The sequence below is a fragment of the Panthera uncia genome, chromosome D1 (assembly GCF_023721935.1).
Source record: "Panthera uncia isolate 11264 chromosome D1, Puncia_PCG_1.0, whole genome shotgun sequence".
Lineage (NCBI taxonomy): Eukaryota > Metazoa > Chordata > Mammalia > Carnivora > Felidae > Panthera > Panthera uncia.
Window position 1 is genome coordinate 8,093,010 of NC_064808.1, and position 24,661 is coordinate 8,117,670.

The 24,661-nt window shown below is 53.9% G+C and overlaps 3 protein-coding genes across 6 annotated transcripts; 2 read left to right on the forward strand and 1 right to left on the reverse strand.

Annotated features, from left to right (window-relative positions):
• The first annotated feature begins 14 nt into the window (after positions 1-14).
• Positions 15-16,393, forward strand: GANAB (glucosidase II alpha subunit). Of its 4 annotated transcripts, XM_049644755.1 has the most exons (25): positions 15-100; positions 2,764-2,868; positions 3,013-3,121; positions 3,335-3,462; positions 6,950-7,129; positions 7,636-7,701; positions 8,506-8,579; positions 8,748-8,831; positions 8,919-9,015; positions 9,268-9,448; positions 10,049-10,202; positions 10,418-10,653; positions 10,736-10,862; positions 10,967-11,046; positions 11,276-11,419; positions 11,521-11,617; positions 11,946-12,047; positions 12,225-12,468; positions 13,298-13,362; positions 13,556-13,632; positions 13,745-13,819; positions 13,995-14,108; positions 14,230-14,342; positions 14,506-14,606; positions 14,745-16,393. In XM_049644755.1, exons 1-25 carry the CDS (start codon positions 63-65, stop codon positions 14,852-14,854), a joined length of 2,901 nt encoding a protein of 966 aa, XP_049500712.1. In that variant the 5' UTR covers positions 15-62; the 3' UTR covers positions 14,855-16,393. The 4 variants fall into 4 exon arrangements, 3 of the variants coding, with proteins under 3 accessions (XP_049500712.1, XP_049500721.1, XP_049500729.1); XM_049644764.1 differs by lacking the exon at positions 7,636-7,701 and having other exon boundaries at positions 14,745-16,391; XM_049644772.1 differs by lacking the exons at positions 15-100; positions 3,013-3,121 and having other exon boundaries at positions 2,804-2,868; positions 14,745-16,391.
• A 1,035-nt stretch (positions 16,394-17,428) lies between these two features.
• Positions 17,429-22,151, forward strand: B3GAT3 (beta-1,3-glucuronyltransferase 3). Its single transcript, XM_049644851.1, is given in 6 exon segments — positions 17,429-17,691; positions 18,813-18,987; positions 20,431-20,713; positions 20,715-20,792; positions 20,999-21,289; positions 21,646-22,151. Coding segments are annotated over 6 exon segments (1,008 nt in total). The 5' UTR covers positions 17,429-17,609; the 3' UTR covers positions 21,745-22,151.
• A 149-nt stretch (positions 22,152-22,300) lies between these two features.
• Positions 22,301-24,660, reverse strand: ROM1 (retinal outer segment membrane protein 1). The gene is made up of 3 exons (XM_049644837.1): positions 23,568-24,660; positions 22,929-23,175; positions 22,301-22,811 (listed from the first exon to the last, which is right to left on the reverse strand). Exons 1-3 carry the CDS (start codon positions 24,155-24,157, stop codon positions 22,593-22,595), a joined length of 1,056 nt encoding a protein of 351 aa, XP_049500794.1. The 5' UTR covers positions 24,158-24,660; the 3' UTR covers positions 22,301-22,592.
• Position 24,661: the final 1 nt, after the last annotated feature.

Here is a 24,661-nt window from a genome sequence, read left to right on the forward strand (position 1 = left end):
ACGTGGCTCAACGCGCGCGGGGGGAGGGGAGGCTCGGGGTCAAGGAGCAAACCCGGCACAAGATGGCGGCGGTAGCGGCAGTGGCGGCGCGTAGGAGGCGGTGAGGAGCCCGGAATCCCGGGGCACGCCCGGGACGCCCCCAGGCCCCCCAAGCCCCATATCTCTCTTTCCTGTATGTCCTCCTAAAACTCTGTCACTCACGGCCTCGTGAGCACCCTTTGTCTCTCTGGAGGCGGCCTCAGGCGCCCCCAGTTTCCTCGCGGTAGATCCGCGCGGCGTTGGGGGCCCTTGCTTCTGGGGCTTCCCGCTCCAGCCCGGCGGCTCAAGAGGGCTGCAGCCGTTTGCTCTTCTTGGCTTTGGCCGCTCGCAGCCGTCCCCCCTCGCTTGGCGGCTCGCGGCGGTTAACGCTGCCGCCTCCTTCCTGCAGTGCGCGGGGCCATCGGGGCGGGGGACGAGACGCGGCCCGGCCTCCGGGAACCGAGCCTGCTGCCCCGCGGGCCCCTCAGCCGGGAAGCACCGCGGCTTGCTGTCCGGCTTGCACTACCTTTCTTGCCCTACCCCCCCCAGAGTCCCGGACCCTGCCCTGCCCTTGTCTTCACGTGGACACCAACCCTGGCTTGTTCGGTATTCACGGTCTCTGGGCACGTTAACTTCACGGCCTGCCTGGATGATGGTGCTCAAACACAACATGCAATCGAATGGTTTGGTCTGCGCTCTCGAGTTTATATTACAAAAAAAGCAAAAAACAAAAACGGTTCAAAACAATCACCAGCGCCACAAAGCGTTTACCCGGACCTAACGGATATACCGGGGTGGGAGAGGCATGTACTGTCAACCAGCAGTGAAAAAAAGATTGGACTGTAAACTCAACTCTCTGGAAGCCTGTGATCTGAAACAATAAACGGGTGCATCTTACCCTGTGGCTCATTCCTGACTTTGGCTTGTGACCGCCTCTTGCTCTGGGGCGTTCAAGGCATCCCTGAGTACATAGAGCCTTCCAACAGGTCACATTTGAAAGATCTTTTAGAAATCCTATCCTCATTGGCATTTCTCCAAGCCCATTTTATAGATTGTGCAGATAGTACTCCAGAGGGTATTTAAGTCTGATTACTGCTGCTCTGGGCAGGTAGACCTGGGGTCAGTGGTGTAGTGTGCCTGCTGCAGTCACTCCTCAAGAGTTGGGCCCCAAACCTTGCTATTGAATTTTCTGGTAGCATTTCTTCTGCTGGTTTTGCTACTGATTATTCCTGGTTGGCCTATCAAACCACAGTGCCTGGTGTTTTCCTCACTTTTCTGTGTGGCCTGACTTCCTTTGCATATTCTTCCGGAACTGGAGGGCTTACTGTGTTGGGTGATTTCCTTTCTGGTGATTTTCCTTAGTTTAGGTTTCAAGCCAATATTGAGGCTAATGCTGGATACAATGTATATAGTAAGCCCTACCCTTTAGCTACCTTGTTAGCTAGTAGGTTGCAAACTTTTAAGGCTGAGAAGAAAGGAATCATGTGTTGTGTTTTCTCCCCTATTTGGAACACCTGCATCAGTCACTGGAAAGGATGTTTAAAATGCAGATTCCCGAACTCCCGGGATACGCACTTAATAAGTCCTGCAGGTAATTCTTAACAGACAATAAAGTTTGAGAACCTCTGTTTAGGGTTTACTCAGAATGCGCGAACATATCTTTCAAACTAACTTGTTCAAATAAGCCTATTAGTCCCTTTTCTGTCATTTGAGAGCACATTGGGGAAGTGACAATTTGTGGTAACCTTGGGGTAATGGTCCTTAATGACGCAGGCACTTTTCATAAGTTGTGTGCTGTATTGTGTATCGTGAAGTATGTGGGCCCCGGAGTCAGGCAGAGCTGAGTTCAGTCTCAATGTCACCCCTTATTAGCTTTTCAGTTTTGGATGGATCATCCAACCTATTATGCCTCAATTTTCCCATCTGGGAAAAACCCCAACCCTACATTCACAAAGACAATAACGAAAAAAATGAAAAAGAGGTAGTGTGTATAAAGAAGTGGTTTTGAATGGTGGTTGCCCATTAGAGTTGTTTTGGGAAATTTAAAAAAACTGACGCCCGGCTTCGTGCCACTTCGGTCAGAATCGCTGGGAGCGAGACCCAGGTGTTGGCACTTTTAAAAACTGCAGGGAAAATTGAAAACTAGGGATATAGGCAGTTAGCCAGGCCCCTGGAGGAACATTAGGGCTCCGTACATGTAGCGGTTATTTTTTGTTTTTCAGGCTTAGGTAGTGGTAGTGGTGACTTATTTTGAAGATACAGGAGTAGACATCAGAGGACCAGTATGCCTAGGGTGCTGGGGATGTTAGGACTCTATTGTGATAGCAGGCTAGCTGAGGGTACATCCTTAACATTTTCACCCTAGCTCCCCCTGAGGCCTTGCCCGTGGGAAGGCCTGGCTCGCTTTGTTTCTCTTTTCCTCACACGGTACCACCACTTCCCCCGGGACTGGCTGTTACTGCTCCGTTCCTCTGAGAGGCTGATGTAACCAGAGTCAACACCAGGGCCTGTGAAGGCCAAAGATCCTTTGTCCACTTCCTGTGCCTTTTGAAGGGAAGGTGTGAGCGAGCCAGCTTGTCACGCCTGACGCTTCACCCCATGTCCACTCTGCCTTCTTTTCTATTTAACCAGACTCTGTCTTTCTCCCCTTTTAGGGTTGTGGTGGGAAGGGGCCTTTACCTCAGGAGGTGGAGCCCTTTCTGACCTCTGTGCTGATCATTCCCTCTTTGTCTTCTTTCTCCTCAGGTCTTGGACAGGTTTGGTACTCACTTGTTTAGGTGTCTGTCTGGGAGTTACCCTTGCTGTGGATAGAAGCAACTTTAAGACCTGTGAAGAGAGCTCCTTCTGCAAGTATGATATTTCTTGGAGAGTGGGATGGAAACTGGGGTAACGTGGGAGGTGCTGTGGCAGATTGGGTAGCCTGGGGACACTTGAGGTGGTAGAGGGACCTAGGAACATTGGGGAACCCTGCCACCTTCCCATTTCGCTTGGCAGGAGGCAACGGAGCATACGGCCAGGCCTCTCTCCGTACCGAGCCTTGCTGGATTCTCTGCAACTTGGTCCTGATGCCCTCACAGTCCATCTGATCAACGAGGTCACCAAGGTCAGGGGAGAAAAGGAGGAGTCTGGTGGGGGTGGAGAAATGGCTAAGGGGTAATTCGGGAAAGGTGAACCTGTAGCCAGCCAACATCCTTTCCCAACTATCTGGGGATTTTAGGAGGAATAAGGAGGAGACCCCTCAGGAGGGGGTGAGTTCAGAGGGCATTCTGTGGTGTAGCCCTCTCCCTTCGCCACATCCAGACCTCTGCCCCCACAGGTGTTGCTGGTGCTGGAGCTCCAAGGGCTTCAAAAGAACATGACTCGGATCAGGATTGATGAACTGGAGCCCCGGCGGCCCCGATACCGGGTGTCAGATGTGTTGGTGGCTGATCCCCCTACAGCTCGGTAAATTTTTCCTGAGAAACCTATCCATTTCCGCAGCCTCTTTCTCCTTCTTGATGCAACTTTATTTGACTGACTTTCTTTTCTGCTTTTGGGTAACAGCTCACTAGCATCTTGCCACTCTCCTCAACCTTGCTCCATTTCTCCCTCTGCTTTATGTATTTTCTCTTTCGCTTTTTGTCTTCTTTCATTCTGCAAACAGCTGTTGCCTCCGTTTCTGTGCCAGGCCCGGGCTAGGTGCTGACGATGGGAGAGGAAATAAACAAGGCCCCAGGTCTTGCCCTCCAGCATTATGTCTGTGTGGTTGGTTCCTCCCTTACCTCTCCTTCCGATTACTTTTCTTTTTTTCTTTCTTTCTCCTCAGATACTTGGGATAGGATTACTCAAATTCTTGAGTCATGCCACGCTGTCATTATGAGTATTCCGTGTATGGCTCTCTCTTTTTTTTTAAGTTTGCTCATTTATTTTTTTCAGTAATCTCTGTGCCCAATGTGGGGCTCAAAACCATGACCCCAAGATCAAGAGTCCCGCGCTTTTCTGACGGAGCCAGCCAGGCACCCCGTGCATGGCTTTCTATTAAGTACTTAATTTACAATTCGATATGATGAACCCTCCACGTTGTATACCCTTTACCCAACCCAACCATATACTTCTCCCTGTCCTGTGCCCCTGATCACCCCCACAGGTGATTGTTATTCTCAAGTTTATCATTCCCTTGTTTTTTTGTTCTTACAGTTGTATCGTGTATGTGTAAGAACATATGTACACAAACATATTTGTATTTACGTGCCTAAGCCATAAATTATGTAGTTGTGTTTGGTTTTGAGTGTTACAGGGCAAGTAACTTAGTGAATGTGGGCTTCTAGAATTTCCTTTTTTTTTTTTTTTTTTAACATCTATTTATTTATTTTGGGGGAGAGAGGGAGCAAGCGCACATGTGCAGGAGAAGGGGCAGAAAGAAAGGGAGAGAGAGAATCCCAAGCAGGCTCCGTGCTGCCAGTACGGAGCCTGGCTTGGGGCTTGATCTTACAAACTGTGAGATCACGACCTGAGCCAAAATCAAGAGTCGGGTGCTCAACTGACTGATCCACCCAGCTGCCCCTGGAATTTCCATTTTTTGCGTAACTTTATATAGCTCTGTTGCATGTAGCTTTAGAAATTCACGTTTACTGCTGTAGACTATTAACGTATGAATATATCCCCCCCCCCCATTGATCCCTTTCTACATTCAGGAGCACTTGGGTGGTTCCCAGTATTTCTGCTATTCAGAGTGTTGGCGTGAGCACTCTTGTCCATGTCTCCTGTGTCCGTGTGCACGAGTTTCTCTTTGGGGCAGAGCTAGGAAAGGAGCCACAGAGTTGTAGAATATGGAAACACTGTTTTCCAAGGTAGAGCCGGAGCAACTGACAATTTACACTTTCACGAGCAGTATAGAAAAGGCCTCTTTGACCCACATCTTCTGCAACCCTTAATACTATTGGACTGAATTTTGGTTGATAGAATGGCTGTAGAATGATGCTGTGTGGTTTTCTTGGCTTCGTTGTCTTTCCCAGTTTTTTAGTGAGACAGCACCGCTGCACATGTCTGTCTGTTCTGGTTTATAATTCTGTGAAACGCTAGTTCATAGTTCTGCTCATTCTCCTGTTGTTCATCCTCACTGATTTGTAGAAATTCATTAGTTTGTTTTTTTTTTTCTTTTTTTTTTTTTAAAGTAATCTCTGCACCCAAGGTGGGCTCAAACTCATAACCCCAAGATCAAGAGTCGCATCCTCCACCGACTGAGCCAGCCGGGTGCCCCAGAAATTCATTAGTCGTTTTTTTTTTCTTTTTATGCTTATTTATTTATTTTGAGAGAGAGAGAGAGTGTGTGTGTATGCGCACGGAAGTGGGGAAGGAGAACAGAGAGAGGGAGAGGGACAATCTTAAGCAGGCTCTACGATGTCAGCATAGAGCTTGATGCGGGGCTCGATCCCATGAGCCATGAGATCATCCCCTGAGCCGAAATCAAGAATTGGATGCTTAACTGACTAAGTCACCCAGGCGCCCCATTCATTAGTCTTGATCCTTTCTCACTTACCTGTATTGTAGCTCTATCCTTTTCCAGTTTGTAGCTTATCTTTTTACTCTCCTAAAGGTGTCTTGAAAAAAATTTTTTATTTTAGAATAGTTTTAGATCTGTAGTGCAAGGATCTTACGAGAGTTCTTGTATACCCTGCACTCCTCTTCCCCTGTTGTTAGTATTAATGCAGTACATTTGTCATCCCTGATGGCTTGATATCATTGTTACTAACTAAAGTCCATGTTTTATTCAGGTTTCCCTAGTTTTTATCTAATAAAAGTTTATCTAATAGTTTTTATCCTTTTTCCAGGATCCCCCCTAGGATAACGTATTTAGTTGTCAAGTCTCCTTAGGCTTCTCTAGACTGGGACAGTTTTTCAAACTTTTCTTGGTTTGATGACATCTGAATGAGAAAATTTGGATTTGATAAGCAGGAATTCTGGATTTGAAATGTTGTCATGAATATCAATCTTTACTTTCTGGTGTTAGCACTTTCTAAGTTGTGTTTTCTGTGTTTTAATGTTTATTTTTGAGAGAGAGCGTGTGCAAGCAGGGGAGGGCAGAGAGAGAGGGGGACAGAGGATCTGAAGTGGGCTCTGTGAGATCATGACCTGAGCCGAAGTCGGACGCATAACTGATTGAGCCACCCAGGTGCCCTCTAAGTTGTGTTTATTTTTTATTTGTTTATTTTTTTGAGCGAGAGAGGGCTCGAGTGAGGGGCAGAGAGAGAAGGAGGGAGAGGGAAGTGGGGCTCACCCAAAGCGGGGCTTGAGCTTGCCCAATGCAGGGCTCGACCTCACCTGAAGCGGGGCTCAAGCTCACCTAGTGAGGTGCTCACGCTCATGAACTGTGAGATCATGACCTGAGCCAAGGTTAGATGCTTAACCAACTGAGCCACCCAGGTGCCCCTAAGGTATGTTTAAATAATTCTCTATTTCAAAGTCAGAAAAAAAAATTTTTTTTTCAAGTTTACATCTTCTAAAAATCTTACCTCAGGGGTGCCTGGCGAGCTCAGTCAGTAGAGCATGTGACTCTTGATCTCAGAGTCATGAGATCAAGCCCCACGTTGGGTGTAGGGATTACTTTAAAAAAAAAGTTAAAGAATCATAACCTGTCTGGAGTTGATATTAGTATCTAGTATGAGGTAGGAATATAGATAGTACCATTTTCTTCCTATTCCCAAAATGTTTTTCCTCCTTCACTATCGGATAGTCCTTTCCTCACCGAACTGCCATGCTACCTCTGTTACATTTGGAACTTCTACGTATGCTTGGGTCCGTTGCCCAGCGCTTACTTGATTCCTTTGATTTGTCCATCCTTGGCACTGTCCCCACACGCCTATAGCCCTTCGCAGGTCCCCTCTCTTCTGAAGTGTCGTGACTACTTTTGATCCTTTGCACTTCCTTGTATCCCTTCTGATCTCTTTCCCAGGCTTTCTGTCTCTGGCCGTGACGACAACAGCGTGGAGCTTACTGTGGCTGAGGGACCCTATAAAATCATCTTGACGGCGCGGCCGTTCCGCCTTGACCTGCTAGAGGACCGCAGCCTTCTGCTCAGTGTCAATGCCCGAGGACTCTTGGATTTTGAGCACCAGAGGGCCCCCAGGGTCCCGTGAGTACGGGGCCTGGGACCGGAAGGGACCTGGTGTAAAAGAGCCTAGGGGTGTGGTGGGTTTGGCACTGGTTCCCTGGGAGGGGACAGGGTGGCAGGACCACCAGGTAGGGGGCGGGGGCTGGGAGAAGCTGACTCTCAGGGAGGGTAGGAAGCAGACCCGGGTCACAGTTTTCTCCGTTTCCTGTACAGACCAGGAGGCAAGTCAGTTTTGTCCCTGAGCTGTACCCTGGGCACCTCCTCTGGGAGGCCTGCCTGGGTCTGCCTTTTCCTCCTTCCCCTCTCACACCATCACATTTCCTAGATTTATTTTCTTCCTTTTTTTTGTTTTTTTTTGTTTTTGTTTTTTTTGTTTTGTTTTGTTTTGTTTTGTTTTGTTTTGTTTCTTTTCCCCCCACCCCCCCATCTCTGGAAGTTTGTCGACTGAAACTCACTTTTATGTTTCTGTTTTTGTGTTGGTTTTGTGCCTCCTTTCCCCCTTCCCTACCCATCTCCTCCTGCCCCAGTTTCTCGGATAAAGTTAGTGTCACGCTCGGTAGCATTTGGGATAAGATCAAGAACCTTTTCTCTAGGTAAATCCATGGCCACTGGTACTGTATCTGTTCCTCTGCCCTTACCTGCCCTTTACTCTGGCCCCCAAGGGAAGGTGCCCCAGACCTTCCCATGCCCCACCCTGCCCTCACCCTTCTTTCCCCAGGTATGTGGGTATCTGGTCACTCTTCCCTGTTCCCTTGGCTGGGAGCCCCCTGGGAGAAGGAAGATGAAATGCTGGAAGTCCTTGAGGAATGTAGGCAGCTTCTTGCTTTGCCAAGGGGTGGAGAGATACTGCCTGTTGCTGGGGTTTCTAGCTCTCAGCTGGGGCGCACTGAGGCTCTAGGTAGAGCTGCTTGCCAGCTGCCCTTGAAAGCATTCTTTGGCAGAACCTCTTGTTTGAGTCCCTGCATATATCCGTAGAGGCTTGACCATGGTATGACCCACTTGCCTTTGTAAAACCCTGGTGTCAGGCCAAGAGGCCCGGTGACAGTAGTTGGGGCCAGAGTCTTGGAGGCAGCATAGCCAGCACTGGCATTCCCAATGCAGGCACTGGAGCCATCCTGCCTGTCTCTTCTGGAAGCGGGCAGAAGCTGGGGATTTGGTCCTGTGTGTGGAAGGCCCCTCCTGGTGGCATTTACTCATCTCCCTTCCTCATTTCTCTCCCCGTCCTTGGCACATTTATCTGCTCGCTGGGGTCCCTCACCAAGCTTTAACATTCAGTCCCTTCCTCCAATGCCTTCGTTCCTTTGGACCCTTGGCTCTCTATTCCCTTACCCCTCCTTCCACTAGCCCCTCGTCCCTGCCCCCTCTGGATTGGAGCAGACAGCTCTCCTACCTTCCAGGCAAGGATCAAAAGACCCAGCTGAGGGTGGTGGGGACCAGCCCGAGGAAACGCCTGGGGACGGTGACAAGGCAAGTCGGTGGGCCAGGTGGTTGGGGCACAGGGCTGGCCGGGAGGCTGGAGGGGAAAGGCCCACAGGAAATTTGAGCTCAGTCTCCTCATCGGAGACGGAATTTAGAAAAGGGTGGGGGAAGAGAGAGCTATGTGTGATTGGAGGTGGTCTGCTTTCCTCCTCACAGCCAGAGGAGACCCAGGGGAAGGCAGAGAAAGATGAGCCAGGAGCCTGGGAGGAGACATTCAAAACCCACTCTGACAGCAAGCCATACGGTGAGGGACCGCAAGAGCCTTGGACAGGGATGCAGGGACTCCTTGTCAAACGGGAGTTCTGGAGCCCAGTTTTTGCTTTCCTTCCAGGCCCCACGTCTGTGGGTTTGGACTTCTCTCTGCCAGGCATGGAGCACGTGTATGGGATCCCTGAGCATGCTGAAAACCTGCGGCTGAAGGTCACTGAGTGAGTCCCATGGTGACACCAGGACATGGAGGGGAGGGGAGAGAGAGGTCGGGAGTTGAGGCTGTGGGGTGGTGTCCATGCAGTTTGGATACTCCAGACAAGCCTGAACCACTTCCTGAGGCCAGATCTCCTTGGTGATCAGAAAATTCTTCAAGTAAGGGTAGAGGAACGAGTTCTTATTACTCACCTATATCTGTGGGGTGGAGGTTGTGGGTGCCACAGCCTAAGGCCAGTCTGTCTGTCTGCCTTCAGGGGTGGGGAGCCGTATCGCCTCTACAATTTGGATGTATTCCAGTATGAGCTCTACAACCCCATGGCCTTGTATGGGTCTGTGCCTGTGCTCCTGGCACACAGCCCTCACCGAGACTTGGGCATCTTCTGGCTCAATGCCGCAGAGACCTGGGTTGACATATCTTCTAACACTGCAGGGAAGGTGAGCGTGCAGGCGGGGAGCAATGAGTGCATCATCAGGCCTGAGACAAACGAATGTGCTAGGGCATTTGCTTTAAAGAGGCTGGCGGGAGGCCCACAGGGGTACCTGTTTGGGGACTGCAACGGAGAAGAGGCCCTTGGCCTTGGGAGCAGCATGTGAATTCCCCAGTAATTTCCAGAAAACACATACTAATGGGGAAGGTATTGCCCTTTCTGCACTTATTGTTGGTACATTTCTTATTGACTCCACATCACGTACTAGATACTTTTCTAGGTGCTGGGAATGTATTGCTCATTGAGGTAGGAAAGATCCTCGCTGTCAGGGTGGAAGACAGACGTTAGACATGTAACAAGGCAGGGGAGTTCAGTGGTGGTAAGTGCTGGGAAAGAAATGCAGTGGTCACGTGCTGGGGATGGGGACAGTGCTGCTTTTATGGTGTGGTTCGGGAAAGCCTTACTGAGGAGGTGACCCTTCACCTCCTCAGCCCAGAGTGACTTGTTAGGAGCCAGCTGTGTGAGGATTCTGAGAACACTGGCTTTGTCGCCGGGTCAGGGAAGAAGAGGGTAGGTGTTAGACCTGTGTCTGTGGTTCCCTCTGTAGACCCTGTTTGGGAAGATGCTAGACTACCTGCAGGGCTCTGGGGAGACCCCGCAGACAGATGTCCGCTGGATGTCAGAGAGTGGCATCGTTGATGTCTTCCTGCTGCTTGGGCCCTCCGTGTCTGATGTGTTCCGGCAGTATGCCAGCCTCACAGGTACGCGCGTCCCCTCTCTGCCAGCCAGCAGCCTCCTTTGCTGGCCCTTGTCTTCTTGAAAGGGATGACTGCATTTTCAAAAATCCTGTGCCTCAGCCTACTTCCTGGCTCCACACCCTTCGCTTTCTGTCTAGTTGACAAACTTCCCTCGATTTCTGGGTGTTCCCATTGGCCCCGGGTTGGGCCTGACCCCACTGTGACCCCCGTGCCTGCAGGGACCCAGGCATTGCCCCCGCTCTTCTCCCTCGGCTACCACCAGAGCCGCTGGAACTATCGGGATGAGGCCGATGTGCTGGAAGTCGATCAGGGCTTCGATGATCACAACCTGCCCTGTGATGTCATTTGGCTGGACATCGAGCATGCTGATGGCAAGCGGTACTTCACCTGGGATCCCAGCCGTTTCCCCCAGCCCCTTACCATGCTCGAACACTTGGCCTCCAAGAGGCGGAAGGTGAGAGGACTGTGGCCATGCTTAGTCTTCTCAGGCACAGCAGCCCTGGAGAGCTCTGAGCGCCCATGTTCCTTGCCCGCAGCTGGTGACCATCGTGGACCCCCACATCAAGGTGGACTCCGGCTACCGCGTACACGAGGAGTTGCAGAACCGGGGTCTGTATGTCAAAACCCGGGATGGCTCTGACTACGAGGGCTGGTGCTGGCCAGGTAGGTGGGCCTAGAGTTGAGGGAGAGGCTGTCGTGAAACCAGGAGTTAGGATGGTAGCCCTTTGGCCCCTTGGAGGTTGACAGCCACCCTTAACTTGTCCTAGGCGCAGCTGGGTACCCTGACTTTACCAATCCCACGATGAGGGCCTGGTGGGCTAACATGTTCAGCTTTGACAATTATGAGGTACGCCAGCCCCTCCCCTCCCCGCGTCTGTCCTTCCCACCCTGCCTCCGTGAGTCTTGTCATTCTCCGCTGGCCAGCCCTGCTGTGGTTGGCTGCCTGTATCTATCCCGAGGCTTGATCCTGGGAGGACCTGAGAAGGGCTTCTTTTTGCATTCCTAGGAGTTCTTTCATAGTTTGTCATCTTTCTCTCCTTTGTCTTTCTGATCCTATTTCTGCCTTGTGTACTTAGGGCTCAGCTCCCAACCTCTATGTCTGGAATGATATGAACGAACCATCTGTGTTCAATGGTCCTGAGGTTACCATGCTCAAGGATGCGCAACATTATGGGGGCTGGGAGCACCGAGACGTGCATAACATCTATGGCTTCTATGTGGTAAGAGGCTGAGTGAGGAGGGCCTGAGGGTCGGGGAACTCACACCAGATGACGGCAGGCTTTTTGCTCCTCACCACCCGTCCTCTTCTGTCTCCACCCAGCACATGGCGACTGCGGAGGGGCTCGTGCTGCGCTCTGGGGGCCTAGAGCGCCCCTTTGTCCTGAGCAGGGCTTTCTTCGCCGGCTCCCAGCGTTTCGGTAAGACTTGGAGAACAGAGCTGTGGCAGAGGGTGTGAAGGCCAGATTGGAAGAGTGACGCGCCAAGGCCTGCTTCTCCGAGCAGTCCGTCCACACAGCTGTCCTCTGAGAACAGTGCACCGCATCCCCCACCCCGCTGTCCCTGGTACTCAAAGGGAACCAGGGATCGGGTGTCCTGTCCCCTTTCAAGTGCTTTTGTGCATTTTGCCGTGCCTTCGTCAACAGGACCCTGGGGGCCCTAGAGCGGACGTGGCAGGTCGGAGGAGTCAGCTGTATGAAAAGCGGAGCCCTTCACTGTCTGCAAACTCCATCTCCCTGTCTTCCTTAGGAGCTGTGTGGACAGGGGACAACACTGCTGAATGGGACCATTTGAAGATATCTATCCCTATGTGTCTCAGCTTGGGGCTGGTGGGACTTTCCTTCTGCGGAGGTGAGAGGGGGAGGAATTGGGGGTCTTGGTCTGGTGGGAGAGGAGCAAGTAGAGGGCGCGGGACCCAGGCGTGAACAGAGCAAGCTGAGGGTCCAGGGTGGGGCCTGGGGGAGCTCCTTAGGCAGCAGCCCTCCTTCACCCACTTTTCCAACCTGCTTCCTCCCTCCCCTTTCTTAGCGGATGTGGGCGGTTTCTTCAAAAATCCAGAGCCAGAGCTCCTTGTGCGCTGGTACCAGATGGGTGCCTACCAGCCATTCTTCCGGGCACACGCACACTTGGACACTGGGCGGCGAGAGCCCTGGCTCTTACCTACTCAGTACCATGACATAATCCGAGATGCCTTGGGCCAGCGGTATTCCTTGCTGCCCTTCTGGTACACTCTCTTCTATCAGGCTCATCGTGAAGGCATTCCTGTCATGAGGTAAGGCATTCAGCTGGGTCTGTGTAGAGTGGGTCGAGGTGGCTGAGGGACAGTGGGGACTGGGTTCCATCTCTGGGCCTCTCTTGTCACCCACCAGGGCCTTATAAAAGAGGGAGACTCTGGTTTCAAGGTCAAGAGTAAGAAAATAATAAAGGGGATAAGTAGCAGTAAACATTACTGCCAGGCGTTGTTCATCGCTATCCCCAGAGGCTGAACCAAGGCAGACGAGTCCTTCTGTCCTTGGGAGCAAGACAGACGGACGTATGCAAATATACAAATAAGAAAATTGCCAACAGTGCTCTTTGAAAAAATAGAACAGAGATATGGAATTAATTTTTACAAATGGCCTTCTTAAGAAGCAGGGCATGTGAGAGGTGGCCTGACTAATGAAGAAGATGGCCTGTGACCTCAAGGAAGAGTGTTCCCACAGAGGAGGCTGCAAGTGCAGAAATTGTACAAGTGGCAATGAGTTTGTTGTGTTCCAGGAATAGAAAGCCTTGTGTGTCTCAGGGTAAGGAACCGGAGAGAGAGGTAGAAGATGATGTGGGAGAGGAAAATTTCACCTGACCCAGGACGACAAAATGGCCACTGGAGAGTTGCGGGGAGAATGTTTCAAGATGGGACAGGGGATTAGGAGGCAAGGAGATGGGTTAGCAAGTTCAGTGACTAGCCCCAGGGTAGGGTGCATAGCTGAGGCCTTCAGGTCAGTTGGGCTGTCTGGTTGCAAGCTCCTGGGTCGTGCTGTTCTTTCCTCCAGTTCCTGGGGCAGCATCTTTGACATCTGCCAAGACAGCAGGTGTCTTCCTTTCTTGTCTTGCTTCCTCCCTAGGCCCCTGTGGGTGCATTATCCTCAGGATGTGACCACCTTCAGTATAGATGATCAGTTCCTGCTTGGTAAGAAACGGGGAGGGCAGATGATGGTGGGTTGGGATAGGGCTGAGCAGTGAGCACCTGTGGTGGTTTGGGGGGGTGGGGGTGGCTGTAGACGCCCAGGGAGGGAGGAGTGAGTGAGGCTGGGCAGGCGTTCTGGTGCTCCCTGTCTGGGAACCGACCCCCTCAGTTCACAGTTGATTCTGGTGTGTCTTAGGGGATGCGTTACTGGTTCACCCCGTATCAGACTCCGGGGCTCATGGCGTGCAGGTCTATCTGCCTGGCCAAGGGGAGGTGAGTTAAGGAAGAAAGGGTGTGGTGGGGAAAGGTGGTAGAGGCCAAAGAGGGTAAATGGGATGGGGGCCCTGTGTGGTGAGTGACCAAGTATCTCTCCTGCCACCCACAGGTGTGGTATGACACTCAGAGCTACCAGAAGCACTATGGTCCCCAGACCCTGTACCTGCCTGTCACTCTAAGCAGTGTGAGTATGCCCAGCCCAACTGCCAGCTCCATCTGTCTGTAAGTTTCCAGAAGGAGAGAGTGTGTGCTTCAGGGTCCAGGACTTAAGTGGGCACAGATGGGGAAGAGCAAGAGACACTGCAGGGCCCAAGATTGGACAGTGGGGCAACTTTATCCCAGCGCTGCTCTCGCCCTAGATCCCCGTGTTCCAGCGTGGAGGGACCATTATCCCCCGATGGATGCGGGTGCGGCGCTCTTCCGACTGCATGAAGGATGACCCCATCACTCTTTTCGTTGCTCTCAGTCCCCAGGTGAGCACATGGACAGGGAGCCCCCTCAGCCCTCTGCTCCCTTACTGGGCTTCAGTCCCCCGCGGAGTGCCCCTCACTCCCTCTTGGGCCCAGGCTCTCATCCATCCTACCTCCTGCTCAGGGTACCGCCCAAGGAGAGCTGTTTCTAGATGATGGGCACACGTTCAACTATCAGACTCGCCATGAGTTCCTGCTACGTCGGTTCTCATTCTCTGGCAACACCCTGGTCTCCAGGTAACGAAGTGCCCATTCTTCCTTGGTAGCCTCGGGGATGCTCACCGCACATTGTGCTCTTCTCTTGTGTTATGACCTTGCGTATGACCTTGTTTAAGGTCTCGTCCTTCCTTCGGCTCTGACATCTTTCTCCCTGATGGGCATTTGCTTTTGCCCCCTCTAGCTCAGCAGACCCCAGAGGCCACTTTGAGACACCCATCTGGATTGAGCGGGTGGTGATAATAGGGGCCGGAAAGCCAGCAGCCGTGGTACTCCAGACAAAAGGTGAAGAGCAAGGCTGGCCCCTGGGGTGGGGACAGAGGGGATGTAGGGGCGGGGCCGGGGACACCTTGCCCATAGGAAAGTAGTTGCTGTGCCATAACCTGTTGCTATAGGTGTGGAACTTTCTTTTTTTTCCACCAGGATCTCCCGAAAGCCGCCTGTCCTTCCAGCATGACCCTGAGACCTCTGTGTTGATCCTGCGCAAGCCTGGCATCAGCGTGGCATCTGACTGGAGTATTCACCTGCGATAACCCAAGGGATGCCGGGGGGGTGGGAGGGCTGCGGCGGTGATAAGAGTTCCTCTTCCTTCTGCCTTGGAGTGTGACCCTCCCCACACTTCACCTTTCTTATCTGAAGACCCAGATTCAGCCAACATCTGGGCAGGAGGAGAAGCTGTCCCTGGGCTCTAACTTCCTCTTGTGATCTCCCGACCTCTCCCACCCCACTGACACCGTCTCCCTCCACTCCCCCAGCACTCTGTTGCTCTAACTGGAGCACATTCACCTGTGAAGACCTGGGGACCACGAGGCCCTTGCTTTCTCTTTTCTTCCTTTCTTTTGGGGGCCCTGAATCCCCTCCAGACCCTCTTCATTCATACCTCTTGTGTGTTGATGCCGTTTCTTGGAAGAAGATGAGGGCAGTGAGCTTTAGGGCTCCTTTTCTCCTCCCCCTCCTCTCCCCACCAAACTGCTCTCCCTCCTTTTATTTCTTCCTCCTGATTCTTCTCTGTCAGCGCTCCCCTTTTTATGCCCCACTGATACACTGGGACCACCCCTTACCTGATAAGGGATGAATGGATCAAAGGAGTGAGGTTGCTGGAGAACATCCTCTTCCCTGTCACCCCAACCTTTCCTCTCCCTGATTGCTTCTAGAGCTGCTGCAGTTCTGACAGGGGCAGTTCTGTCTCCCCTGTCCCTTAGGGGAAAGAAGTGTCCACTCTCCTTTAAGAGGGGATGGGCATTAAACTTCTTTGGCCCCCTTTTTGTCCCCTTGAGGGGCATTCAAGATGGAGAAATCAGTTGTGGTTTCATTGAATCACGGTCACCTGTATTTATTGTTCCGAGAAGGCTGAGGGTGGGGGGAGATGATCATGTGTGCCCAGGGTTGGCCCGAAGCGCTGGGCGGGGGGTGGGACAGGACTAACTGGGGACAAGGGGGAATATTTGTGGCAATTTTTTTTACTTCCTCTTGGCCCCCAGCTGTGACAGGTTTTGATAAAAGGAGAAACAATAAAGAGAGAAACCATAAATAACTGTTGGTGTCTGGATTCTAGTTCTGGCCTGAGCCACAGACCCTTAGAAGAAGCCCGAGGGGCTGAGATTTTCATCTAGCTTCAGCATAAGCCTCATCGGTTCAGCAAAATGAACAAGTGCAAGTGGTCTTCAACTTGCCAGAGGCCAGTGTTTTCACAGAGGAGTCCGGCAAGGTCATCAGATTTTAGTAGGCCTAGTTAATAGTGGTGACCAGAGGGGTGCCTGGGTGGCTTCTTCGGTTAAGCATCTGACTTCCTCTCAGGTCGTGATCTTGCGGTTCATGGGTTTGAGCCCCGTGTCAGGCTCTTGTGCTGACAGCTCAGACTGGAGCCCGCTTCAGAGTCTGTCTCCCTCTCTCTGCCCCTCCCCCACTCGCACTCTTTCACTCAAAATAAACATTAAAAATATTTTTTTAATGGCGTCTGGGTGGCTCGGTTGAGGGTCCGACTTGATTTTGGCTCAGGTCATTATCTGGTTTGTGAATTCGAGCCCCGCGTCGGGCTCAGCTCTGGCACTACAGAGCCTCTTTGAGATCTTCCTCTCTCTCTGCCCCTCCCTTGCTCGCACTCTCTCAAAAATAAATAATAAATTTAAAAAAAAAAAAATAGTGGTGACCAGAGCTGATGGGGTCCCTCTTGAACAGAAACATCTATTTAGTCTGATGCTCTCACGAATTCCCCATTGTTTCAGTGATGGGAAATAGTTCTCTCCATTTTGTAGACAGACGATCAGTCTCAGATTATTTTATAAGAAACTAGAGGGTTTTGTTTTGTTTTGTTTTGTTTTTTCCCCCAGGGAAAATGACTCCTCAGGAAGGCTTGTGCCTATCAATAGTTAGGGTATGTGTCCTTGGAACGCTCAGCTCAAGAAATACATATATTTTTATTTATTTTGAGAGAGAGCGCAAGTGGGACAGGGGCAGAGAGAGGGAGAGAATCCCAAGCAGGCCACACTGTCAGCCCAGAGCCCATGGCAGGGCTCAAACCACCAACTGTGAGATCACGACTTGAGGCAAAGTTGGACGCTTAACCATCAAGAACTATTTCCAATTTTTTGGGAGGTGGCCCACTGCCTTGCACCCCACTCCCTACTCCCCCCTACCCTGCCCCCTATTGTCACCTGTTTAAGAAATGGTCAGAGGAAACAGTACAGATCTAGAAGGGGCAGCAAACTGCATCATGGCGATTTCGCAGTTTTTGTCAACTTTGGTTACTTGTCTGTAAAATGGGGACAATACCACCTATGTCAGGATTCTAGTGAGGAATTCATGACAGACACCCAGAGCCCAGGCCTGGCACTTGAGAAGTCCCAGATTTCATTCATTCGTGTGACGAGTGTTTGTTGAACTGTTACTGGGTGCTGTGACTGATAAATGAATGAATGAAAATAAGAAAATCTAGACACAGGGACTGGCGTTCAAGGGGAAGGTTTCAACGTCGCTCCCACCAGGCTTCTGACTGCCCGCCACGCGAGCGCGACACGCCGGATATGACGTCACCCACTCCCGTGGTTCCCAGAACTAGGCTGTGGGACCGGAAATTAACCCGGGGGGCGGTGTGCAGACTGACCGGAAGTGGGCACGGGCGGGCGCTGTCGGCCCCAGCTCCCGGGAGCCGGTGGAGAGGAGCGTGAGGAAGGCGGGACGCGGGGCGGGGCCGCTGCAGGGGCGGGGTCTGCAGGCTGGCGGGTGGGGGGCGGGGACCCCTCGTGTCCCCGGGACCCCGCCTGCCCGGGCGCCGGCGGCGGCACGGCCATGAAGCTGAAGCTGAAGAACGTGTTTCTCGCCTACTTCCTGGTGTCGATCGCCGGCCTCCTCTACGCGCTGGTGCAGCTCGGTGAGCGGGGCGGGGCGGGGGTGCGGCGGGCCCGTCCGAGGGCGCCAGCCGCCTTGCATCCCGCCCTGGGGATGAGCCCCCGCGCAGACACCATTCATCCGGCTCGGCCCTCCGACAGCCCTCTGCGGCCGCCGGGCGCACTCCCCTCTCTAGAACGCACCGCGGCTTCCCACCGCACCTCGGATGAGATGCAGACTCCTTCCCAGAGTCCGCAAGGCCCCGCATGATCTGTTGCCGTCCTCCTTTCCAACCCCATTTCCTTCCCCACTCGCTCGCTCTGCTCCGGCCACACAAGCTGCATGACAGTTTCTCGAAAAGCCCACGCTCATTGCTGTCTCAAGCTCTTAACCTGTTCCTTCTGGCTGCAGTGCTTTTCTCCCAGCTCTTTCCTGGCCGCCTCTTTCTCATCCTTCAGGTCTCAGCTCAAATGTCACCGCCTCAGAGAGGCCTTCCCTGACCACCTTAGCTAGATTAACTCTTCTTTTTCTGGATTCTCTTGTATTCTCTATCTTAAATGTTTCCTTCGTGGCCCTTATCACAATTTGTAATGATTTTACTAATGTGTTTCTTTGCTCAGTGTCTGCCTCCTCCACTAAACTGAAAGCTCCGTGAAGGCAGGGACCATGTCTGTTTTACTCCCTGCTGTATCCCCAGCACCTAAGGCTGTGCCTTCTACGAGGAGCATTCAATAAATATTTATCCAATAACGGAATCAATGAATTTTATGAGTCTTTGGTTATAGAGCCAAGGGAACAGATTGAATGTTGCCTCTTACTCGGAGATTTAGGGACCAGGCTTGATCCTCAGGTATTTAAAAGACCGCCCTGTTTCAGGAGATTGACTTCTTTATGGCTCCAGAAGGCAACATTAAGGACCAGCAGGTAGAAGGGATGGAGGCAGATGATCAGCTCGATATCGGAATGAAAGCTGCAACAGATGGAATGTATTGAAGTTGGAGAGGGCTGCTGATTGAGACCACCAGGGATGTAGAAGAGGCTGTTGGGGAAGTTGTCAGGAGATGACTGCACTGGCTAGGAGTTGAACGAGAAGGTTATGCCCCTCTGGGATGCTCAACGTGCTGTGTGTGGTTCTCTGCCCCCATCCCTGCTTCCTGGGACCAGGCCAGCCATGTGACTGCCTCCCTCCCCTGCGGGCAGCAGCAGAACAGCTTCGGCAGAAGGATCTGAGGATTTCCCAGCTGCAGGCTGATCTCCGTCGCCCACCCCCTGCCCCTGCCCAGCCCCCTGAACCTGAGGCCCTGCCTACTATCTATGTTGTTACCCCCACCTACGCCAGGTACGGGCTCTGGTACGCCCAGGAGGCCTGGCACTGGCCAGGAGGTGGGGGTTGGGGAGGAGTCTGGGGAGTCACCGGGCCAGGGGGTGTTTCTCAAACTAGGGCACGCCAAGTGACAGGATAAATGAGCCACATCTTTCCTCAAAGATGTGTGAGAAAATGGTTGTTTTTCCATTGAAATGGACAGGGGTACACTGGGAAATAGAATACACAGCTCCTGCCAAAGTTTGAGATAGAGCCATATAGTTTCAAAGAAACGTTGAGCTTGCCCGAGTTCACTCTCTCTCAGGGATCCTTTGGGGAGAAAGCTTGAGCACCCCTGACTCAATTGAAATAGAAAAGGCCTTGGCCTTATGTCATACCAGTTACGCCAGCTGTGATTTACAGTGTGTTTACTCTCTACCAGGCACTGTGCTAAGGGCTCTCCTTTCTTTTTTTTTTTAATTTTTAATGTTTATTTATTTCTGAAACAGAGAGAGCCAGAGCATGAGTGGGGGAAGGGCAGAGAGAGAGAGAGGGAGACACAGAATCCGAAGCAGGCTCCAGGCTCTGAGCTGTGAGCGCAGAGCCCAACGCGGGGCTCGAACTCACAAACCGTGAGATCATGACCTGAGCCGAAGTCAGTCGCTCAACCGACTGAGCCACCCAGGCACTCCTACTTTTTAAATTTTTTTTAAATTAAATATAGCTTTATTATTGATACAAACCAACTGGGGAACATGGTTTTGGGTCTGTCGCTAAAGAGCCTACTAACTCCTCCCTGGAATCAGATGGCTGACCCGTCTAGGCACAGCCAGCTGTCAACCCCGTCCCCTTACACACATGCAACACCAACCCTGGGACGGACAGACTGTTCTGAAGGATCAAGAAGCCTAGAAGAATAACCTGGGCCACACCTTCCCAGTTTCTTGTCTAAACTCTGGAAAATTCCCTGGAGAGGAAGGAGGCAAAGGACTCCTCTAAATACCTCTATCTGGAAACCCAAGCACAGGAGGAAGAGGACCTGGTCCTAAGGGTATTTTAGAAAGTCATTATAATTTAATCTTCAAGATGACGTTGTTGTAAAGTACTGTTCATCCCATTTGATAGCAGAGGAAACAGGTTTGGGGAGATCTGACCCATTTCCCCCCAGTGTCTTACCTAATAAGTAACAGAACTGGCATTCAAACCCAGAGCTGTCTGATTCCAAAGCCTGTGCCCCTTAACGTGTAGTCTCCCACAGCCAGAGCCCTTGGGTTGAGGCGAGTGACAGACACGGGCTGTACGAACAGGGGAGGTGAATGAATGCAGTGTGAAATTGACAAGCGAGAAAAGGAGTTTGGATATTGGCTGGGGAAAGACCACGGGGGATACTAGAAGGGGCTCAGGAGAAGCTATGTATACTGGCTGGAGTGAGTAAACGGTGCCCACCCCTCGCCCTCCTCTTCATCTCTCCCCCTGCAGGCTGGTGCAAAAAGCAGAGCTGGTGCGGCTGTCCCAGACGCTGAGCCTGGTGCCCCGGCTGCACTGGCTGCTGGTGGAGGATGCTGAAGGCCCCACCCCATTGGTCTCTGGGCTGCTGGCGGCCTCCGGCCTCCTCTTCACACACCTGGCAGTCCTCACCCCCAAGGCCCAGCGGCTCAGGGAGGGTGAGCCAGGCTGGGTTCGGCCCCGTGGTGTAGAACAACGGAACAGGGCCCTGGACTGGCTCCGGAGAGGAGGGGGCGCCGTCGGGGGAGAGAAGGACCCCCCCCCCAGCCGGCACCCGGGGAGTCGTATACTTTGCTGATGATGACAACACCTACAGCCGGGAGCTCTTTGAAGAGGTGAGCACCGGAGGTGGGGGGGGGATCGGGAGGGAGGCCAGGCCAGGCGGGGCCAGCTTTGCCTGTTGCCCTGGTTACCAGTGTTGCTCTAGGCTGCTGTGTGAGGAGGGGGAGCAGTGGGCCGGAGTGACCCCAGCGGTCCTTCCTGCTGCTCCCTTGTCCCTGGGCCACCCCGTGTCTGTTTCGTCTCTTCTGACCTCTCATAGATGCGCTGGACCCGTGGTGTCTCAGTGTGGCCTGTGGGGCTGGTAGGCGGCCTGCGATTTGAGGGCCCTCGGGTACAGGATGGCCGGGTTGTGGGCTTCCACACGGCATGGGAGCCCAACAGGCCCTTTCCAGTGGATATGGCAGGATTCGCTGTTGCCCTGCCCTTGCTGTTGGCAAAGCCCAACGCCCAGTTTGATGCTACTGCTCCCCGGGGCCACCTGGAGAGCAGTCTCCTGAGCCACCTCGTGGATCCCAAGGACCTGGAGCCGCGAGCTGCTAACTGCACTCGGGTAAGGGGTGAAGGCGGGCAGAACTCTGGCTTTGGGATACGGCAAGGTGATGGGGGGAAAGTGGAGTAAGGCCTTGGGGAGGAGGATCACAGGGTGGGTGTTTGAACCACGAGGGACCTTCCAGGGCCCGGACTCAACCTTGCCGACAGCACTACTGCAGGGGAAGCTGGGAGCCAGGGAAGGAAAGTGGTCCCCTGGGCACCCATGTGGCACAGAGCTGGTGAGGGGCCTCTATTTTAGAGGCACTAAAGCCTCCTGCCATTCACGCTTTGGAGCCAACGCTGTGTGTGTAGAGGGGGTGAGTGGGTCCACTCTACACAGAGGGCCCGGTTCTAACCGAAAGCCTCCTGGCACAGGTTCTGGTGTGGCATACGCGGACGGAGAAGCCCAAGATGAAGCAGGAGGAGCAGTTGCAGCGGCAGGGCCGAGGCTCAGACCCAGCTGTCGAGGTGTGATGGCAGGCCCCACCCTGACTACCACCTCCTCAGGCACAGACCTGGCGGACTGGGCCCCTGGCCTGCCCAGGATCCGGTTTTCCTAGTCCTGACCCCTCAGAGCTGGGGCGGTGGCCCCTCTGCCCCCTCAGCCCCAGGGCATGGCCCAGCTGCTTCGCCCCTCCCCCAGCCTGCCATGTGGCACTGCCCACAGGCTGGGGACAAGCAGCCCTTGTATTGAGCCAGGTCAGCCCCGTCTGGGGCGGAGCAGAAGGACAGGCACCCAGGAGGGAGGGCTGCCGAGCAACCGGGCAACTCACTGGGGCTGGGCATGCCCTGGGGGGGGCTGGAGGAGCTGGGCTGGACCCTCCCCACCTGAGCATGCTGACCCCCTCTCCTACCTCCAGAATAAAAGATCTCAAGCTGGAGGGGCCTGTGGTTTCCTTCATTCCACACATTCTGGCTCTTGCATTTAAGATCCTTCCCAGAGTCGAAACCCAGGAGTCCTGGCTTCTCTATCAGACAGAAATCAATTCTCCCAGGGCCCCCCAACGCCCTTGAAAGGAAGATCGGTGGCTTCAGTGCAAAAAGCTTTATTGAGTCTCTGTGCCAGGAGCAGTCGCCAGCCCTTCCCGTGTCGCTTTCCCATCACCCTGTGTTTTCTCTGTTCCCCACTGGTTCCAGCCGCAGGGGCTAAGCCCCGGCCACCTAGTTTTCCCGCCGCCCCCAGTCCAGCTCGGTGACTATCCTTAACCCCTCTAATCCCAGGGACCCCCCCCCTCCCCCACCTGGAGCCTTGGTATGGAGTTGTGAGGTTTTCAGTGTTTGTCCATCCCTCCCCTTCCCCCCTCCCATTCCCCATCAGGCCACTAGGCCTCAGGTGGACCCTCCTTAGGAGGTGCCTCTTCCGGTGGGGTCTCCTCAGGTGCCGGCCTGTGAGCAACCCCTCCCTGTCGCCACGCTGTTTGCAACATGTCCTTCAGCCCGCTGGGAAAGAGGTAGCCCTGGGTCTCTCCCTCCCCATCGATGACTCCTCCGAGCCCCTCCAGTGCTGTCTGCAGGTACCGCAGGCCCAGGAGCACCAGAGTCTGTGGGGGAAAAGCAAAGGGAAAGAGGTCAGTGAGGGTCCACCGCCCCAGGGGCCAGAGCTGGAGGCAGCGAGGAGGCCCAGGTGGAGGCAGCCCTCAGACACTTTGCTGACTCACCTGCAGCAGGAAGGTGACAGCCAGCATGCTGCCCAGCGTGCTCGCCAAACCCTGCAGGTGCCCCAGCAGCACCCCGTGGCATCCTTGCGCCCAGAGGTTTAGGTTGGGCTGACGCGGATCAAAGAGCGGGTGGGCATGGGGGTCTGAGAGCCGGTTTTGCAGGCAAGGTCTGGGTGAGTGGGGGTTGCAGCAGGAGAAAGGGACACCGTCGATCAGATACAGGCCCTCCACGTTGCTCTGGATGCGGCTGCAAAGGGAGGGGGCAGGGGAGTTAGGGCGTCTGGAAGTCGAGGCCTGGAGGAAAGGCTGCCGGGCACAGGAATGGAGAAGGGAAACAGGAAAAAGACCTTCACTGGCTGGTTTGCTGTGTGCCAGGCGTGCATAATTCATTTATCCTCACAATAAGTCTGTAAGATCGGTCCCATTAGCTCCATTCTACAAATGAGGAAATGGGCCCAGAGCTGTTTGGTAACATGCCCTGGGTCACACACCTGATAGATAGCAGATCTGTAACCCAGTCTCTCGATCACTAGGCTCTATTTACTTCCTATCTGGGTAAGGTGGGTTTCAAGGGATGGGGAGGAGGAAAAGGAGGGGAAGGAGGCCAGGAGGAGGGGGGCGGGGGAATAAGACACTCACTCCACCACGTCCTGGTCATTGGGATCCAAGTAACGGCTGCTGACCCACTGGACCCCAAACCAATCCTTGTACCCGTGGCGCCCGCAGCAGTGGTGCCTCAGCTGCAGCTCATCCAACAGCCGTTTGGCATGACAGTGTCCGGGCACCTCTGTGTCTTTGTAGTGAACCAAGGCAGTCCCCAGGCCCTCCTCCAGCCCTGTGTCCAGACTCCCAGGTAAAGCCAGGGCCAGTCCCAGGGCCAGGACCAGAAGACCCCCGCCCCCAGCAGTGCCAACCACCAGCAGCGGGCCTAGGACTTTCCGCCAGGGAGGGTATTGAGCTGCGTCCAGACTGGCCCTGCTGGTCCCTGCACCCACCAGTCCTGTGCCCAAAGCCACCGCACCAGCTGCCAGGGCAACCCGGGGCAGGACAGCAAATGGGCAGGAGGGAGCCAAGAAGGTGCTGAGGTGCCACAGCTGGACCTGGAGGTGCCCGCTATAGAGGAGGGTGAGGCCACCGGCCAGCGCCAGCAGCCAGGAGAGGAGCCAGAGCCCCTGTGCCAGACGGATGCGGGGCTGGAGGGGCAGCACCAGGGGCAACACCGGCGCCATCTCCCATCTCTGCCCAAGGGAAAGCAGAGCTCTCAGGGACTAGGGTTGGCCGGCGCAGGGTGCTGAGTCAGCCCAGCCCGGCTTGAGCTGGGCTAATGCCATCCTGACCCCAATACCCTGGGAATCCTCCCACCCCCATCCTTAATAACCCGCTGCCCTGGCCCCTGCCAGCCCCAATTCGAGATGCCTTGGCCTTGCCCCTTAGGAAAAGCCCCGCCCCCGGGCTAAGGGCCCACTTCATGACCCCGCCCCTGCCCCCTCGCGGAAGTGGGGAGGGGCCGGTCGGCTCTGCCCCTAGGGGCTAGGGGCAGGGACTCCGGGACCAGAGAGGACCCCAGGGATTCAGGGGGCGGGGATCCCTGGAGGGCGGAGGCCCAGAGGGGGTCCGGGGGTCAGCGGGTTAGCCCTGCCCGGGGACTGAGCCGCGAGGCCCGGACAGGGAGGGGTTACCAGGCGGCCCGGCCCCCCCCCTCGTCCCGCCCCCCCTCCCGCGCTTCCTGGCGG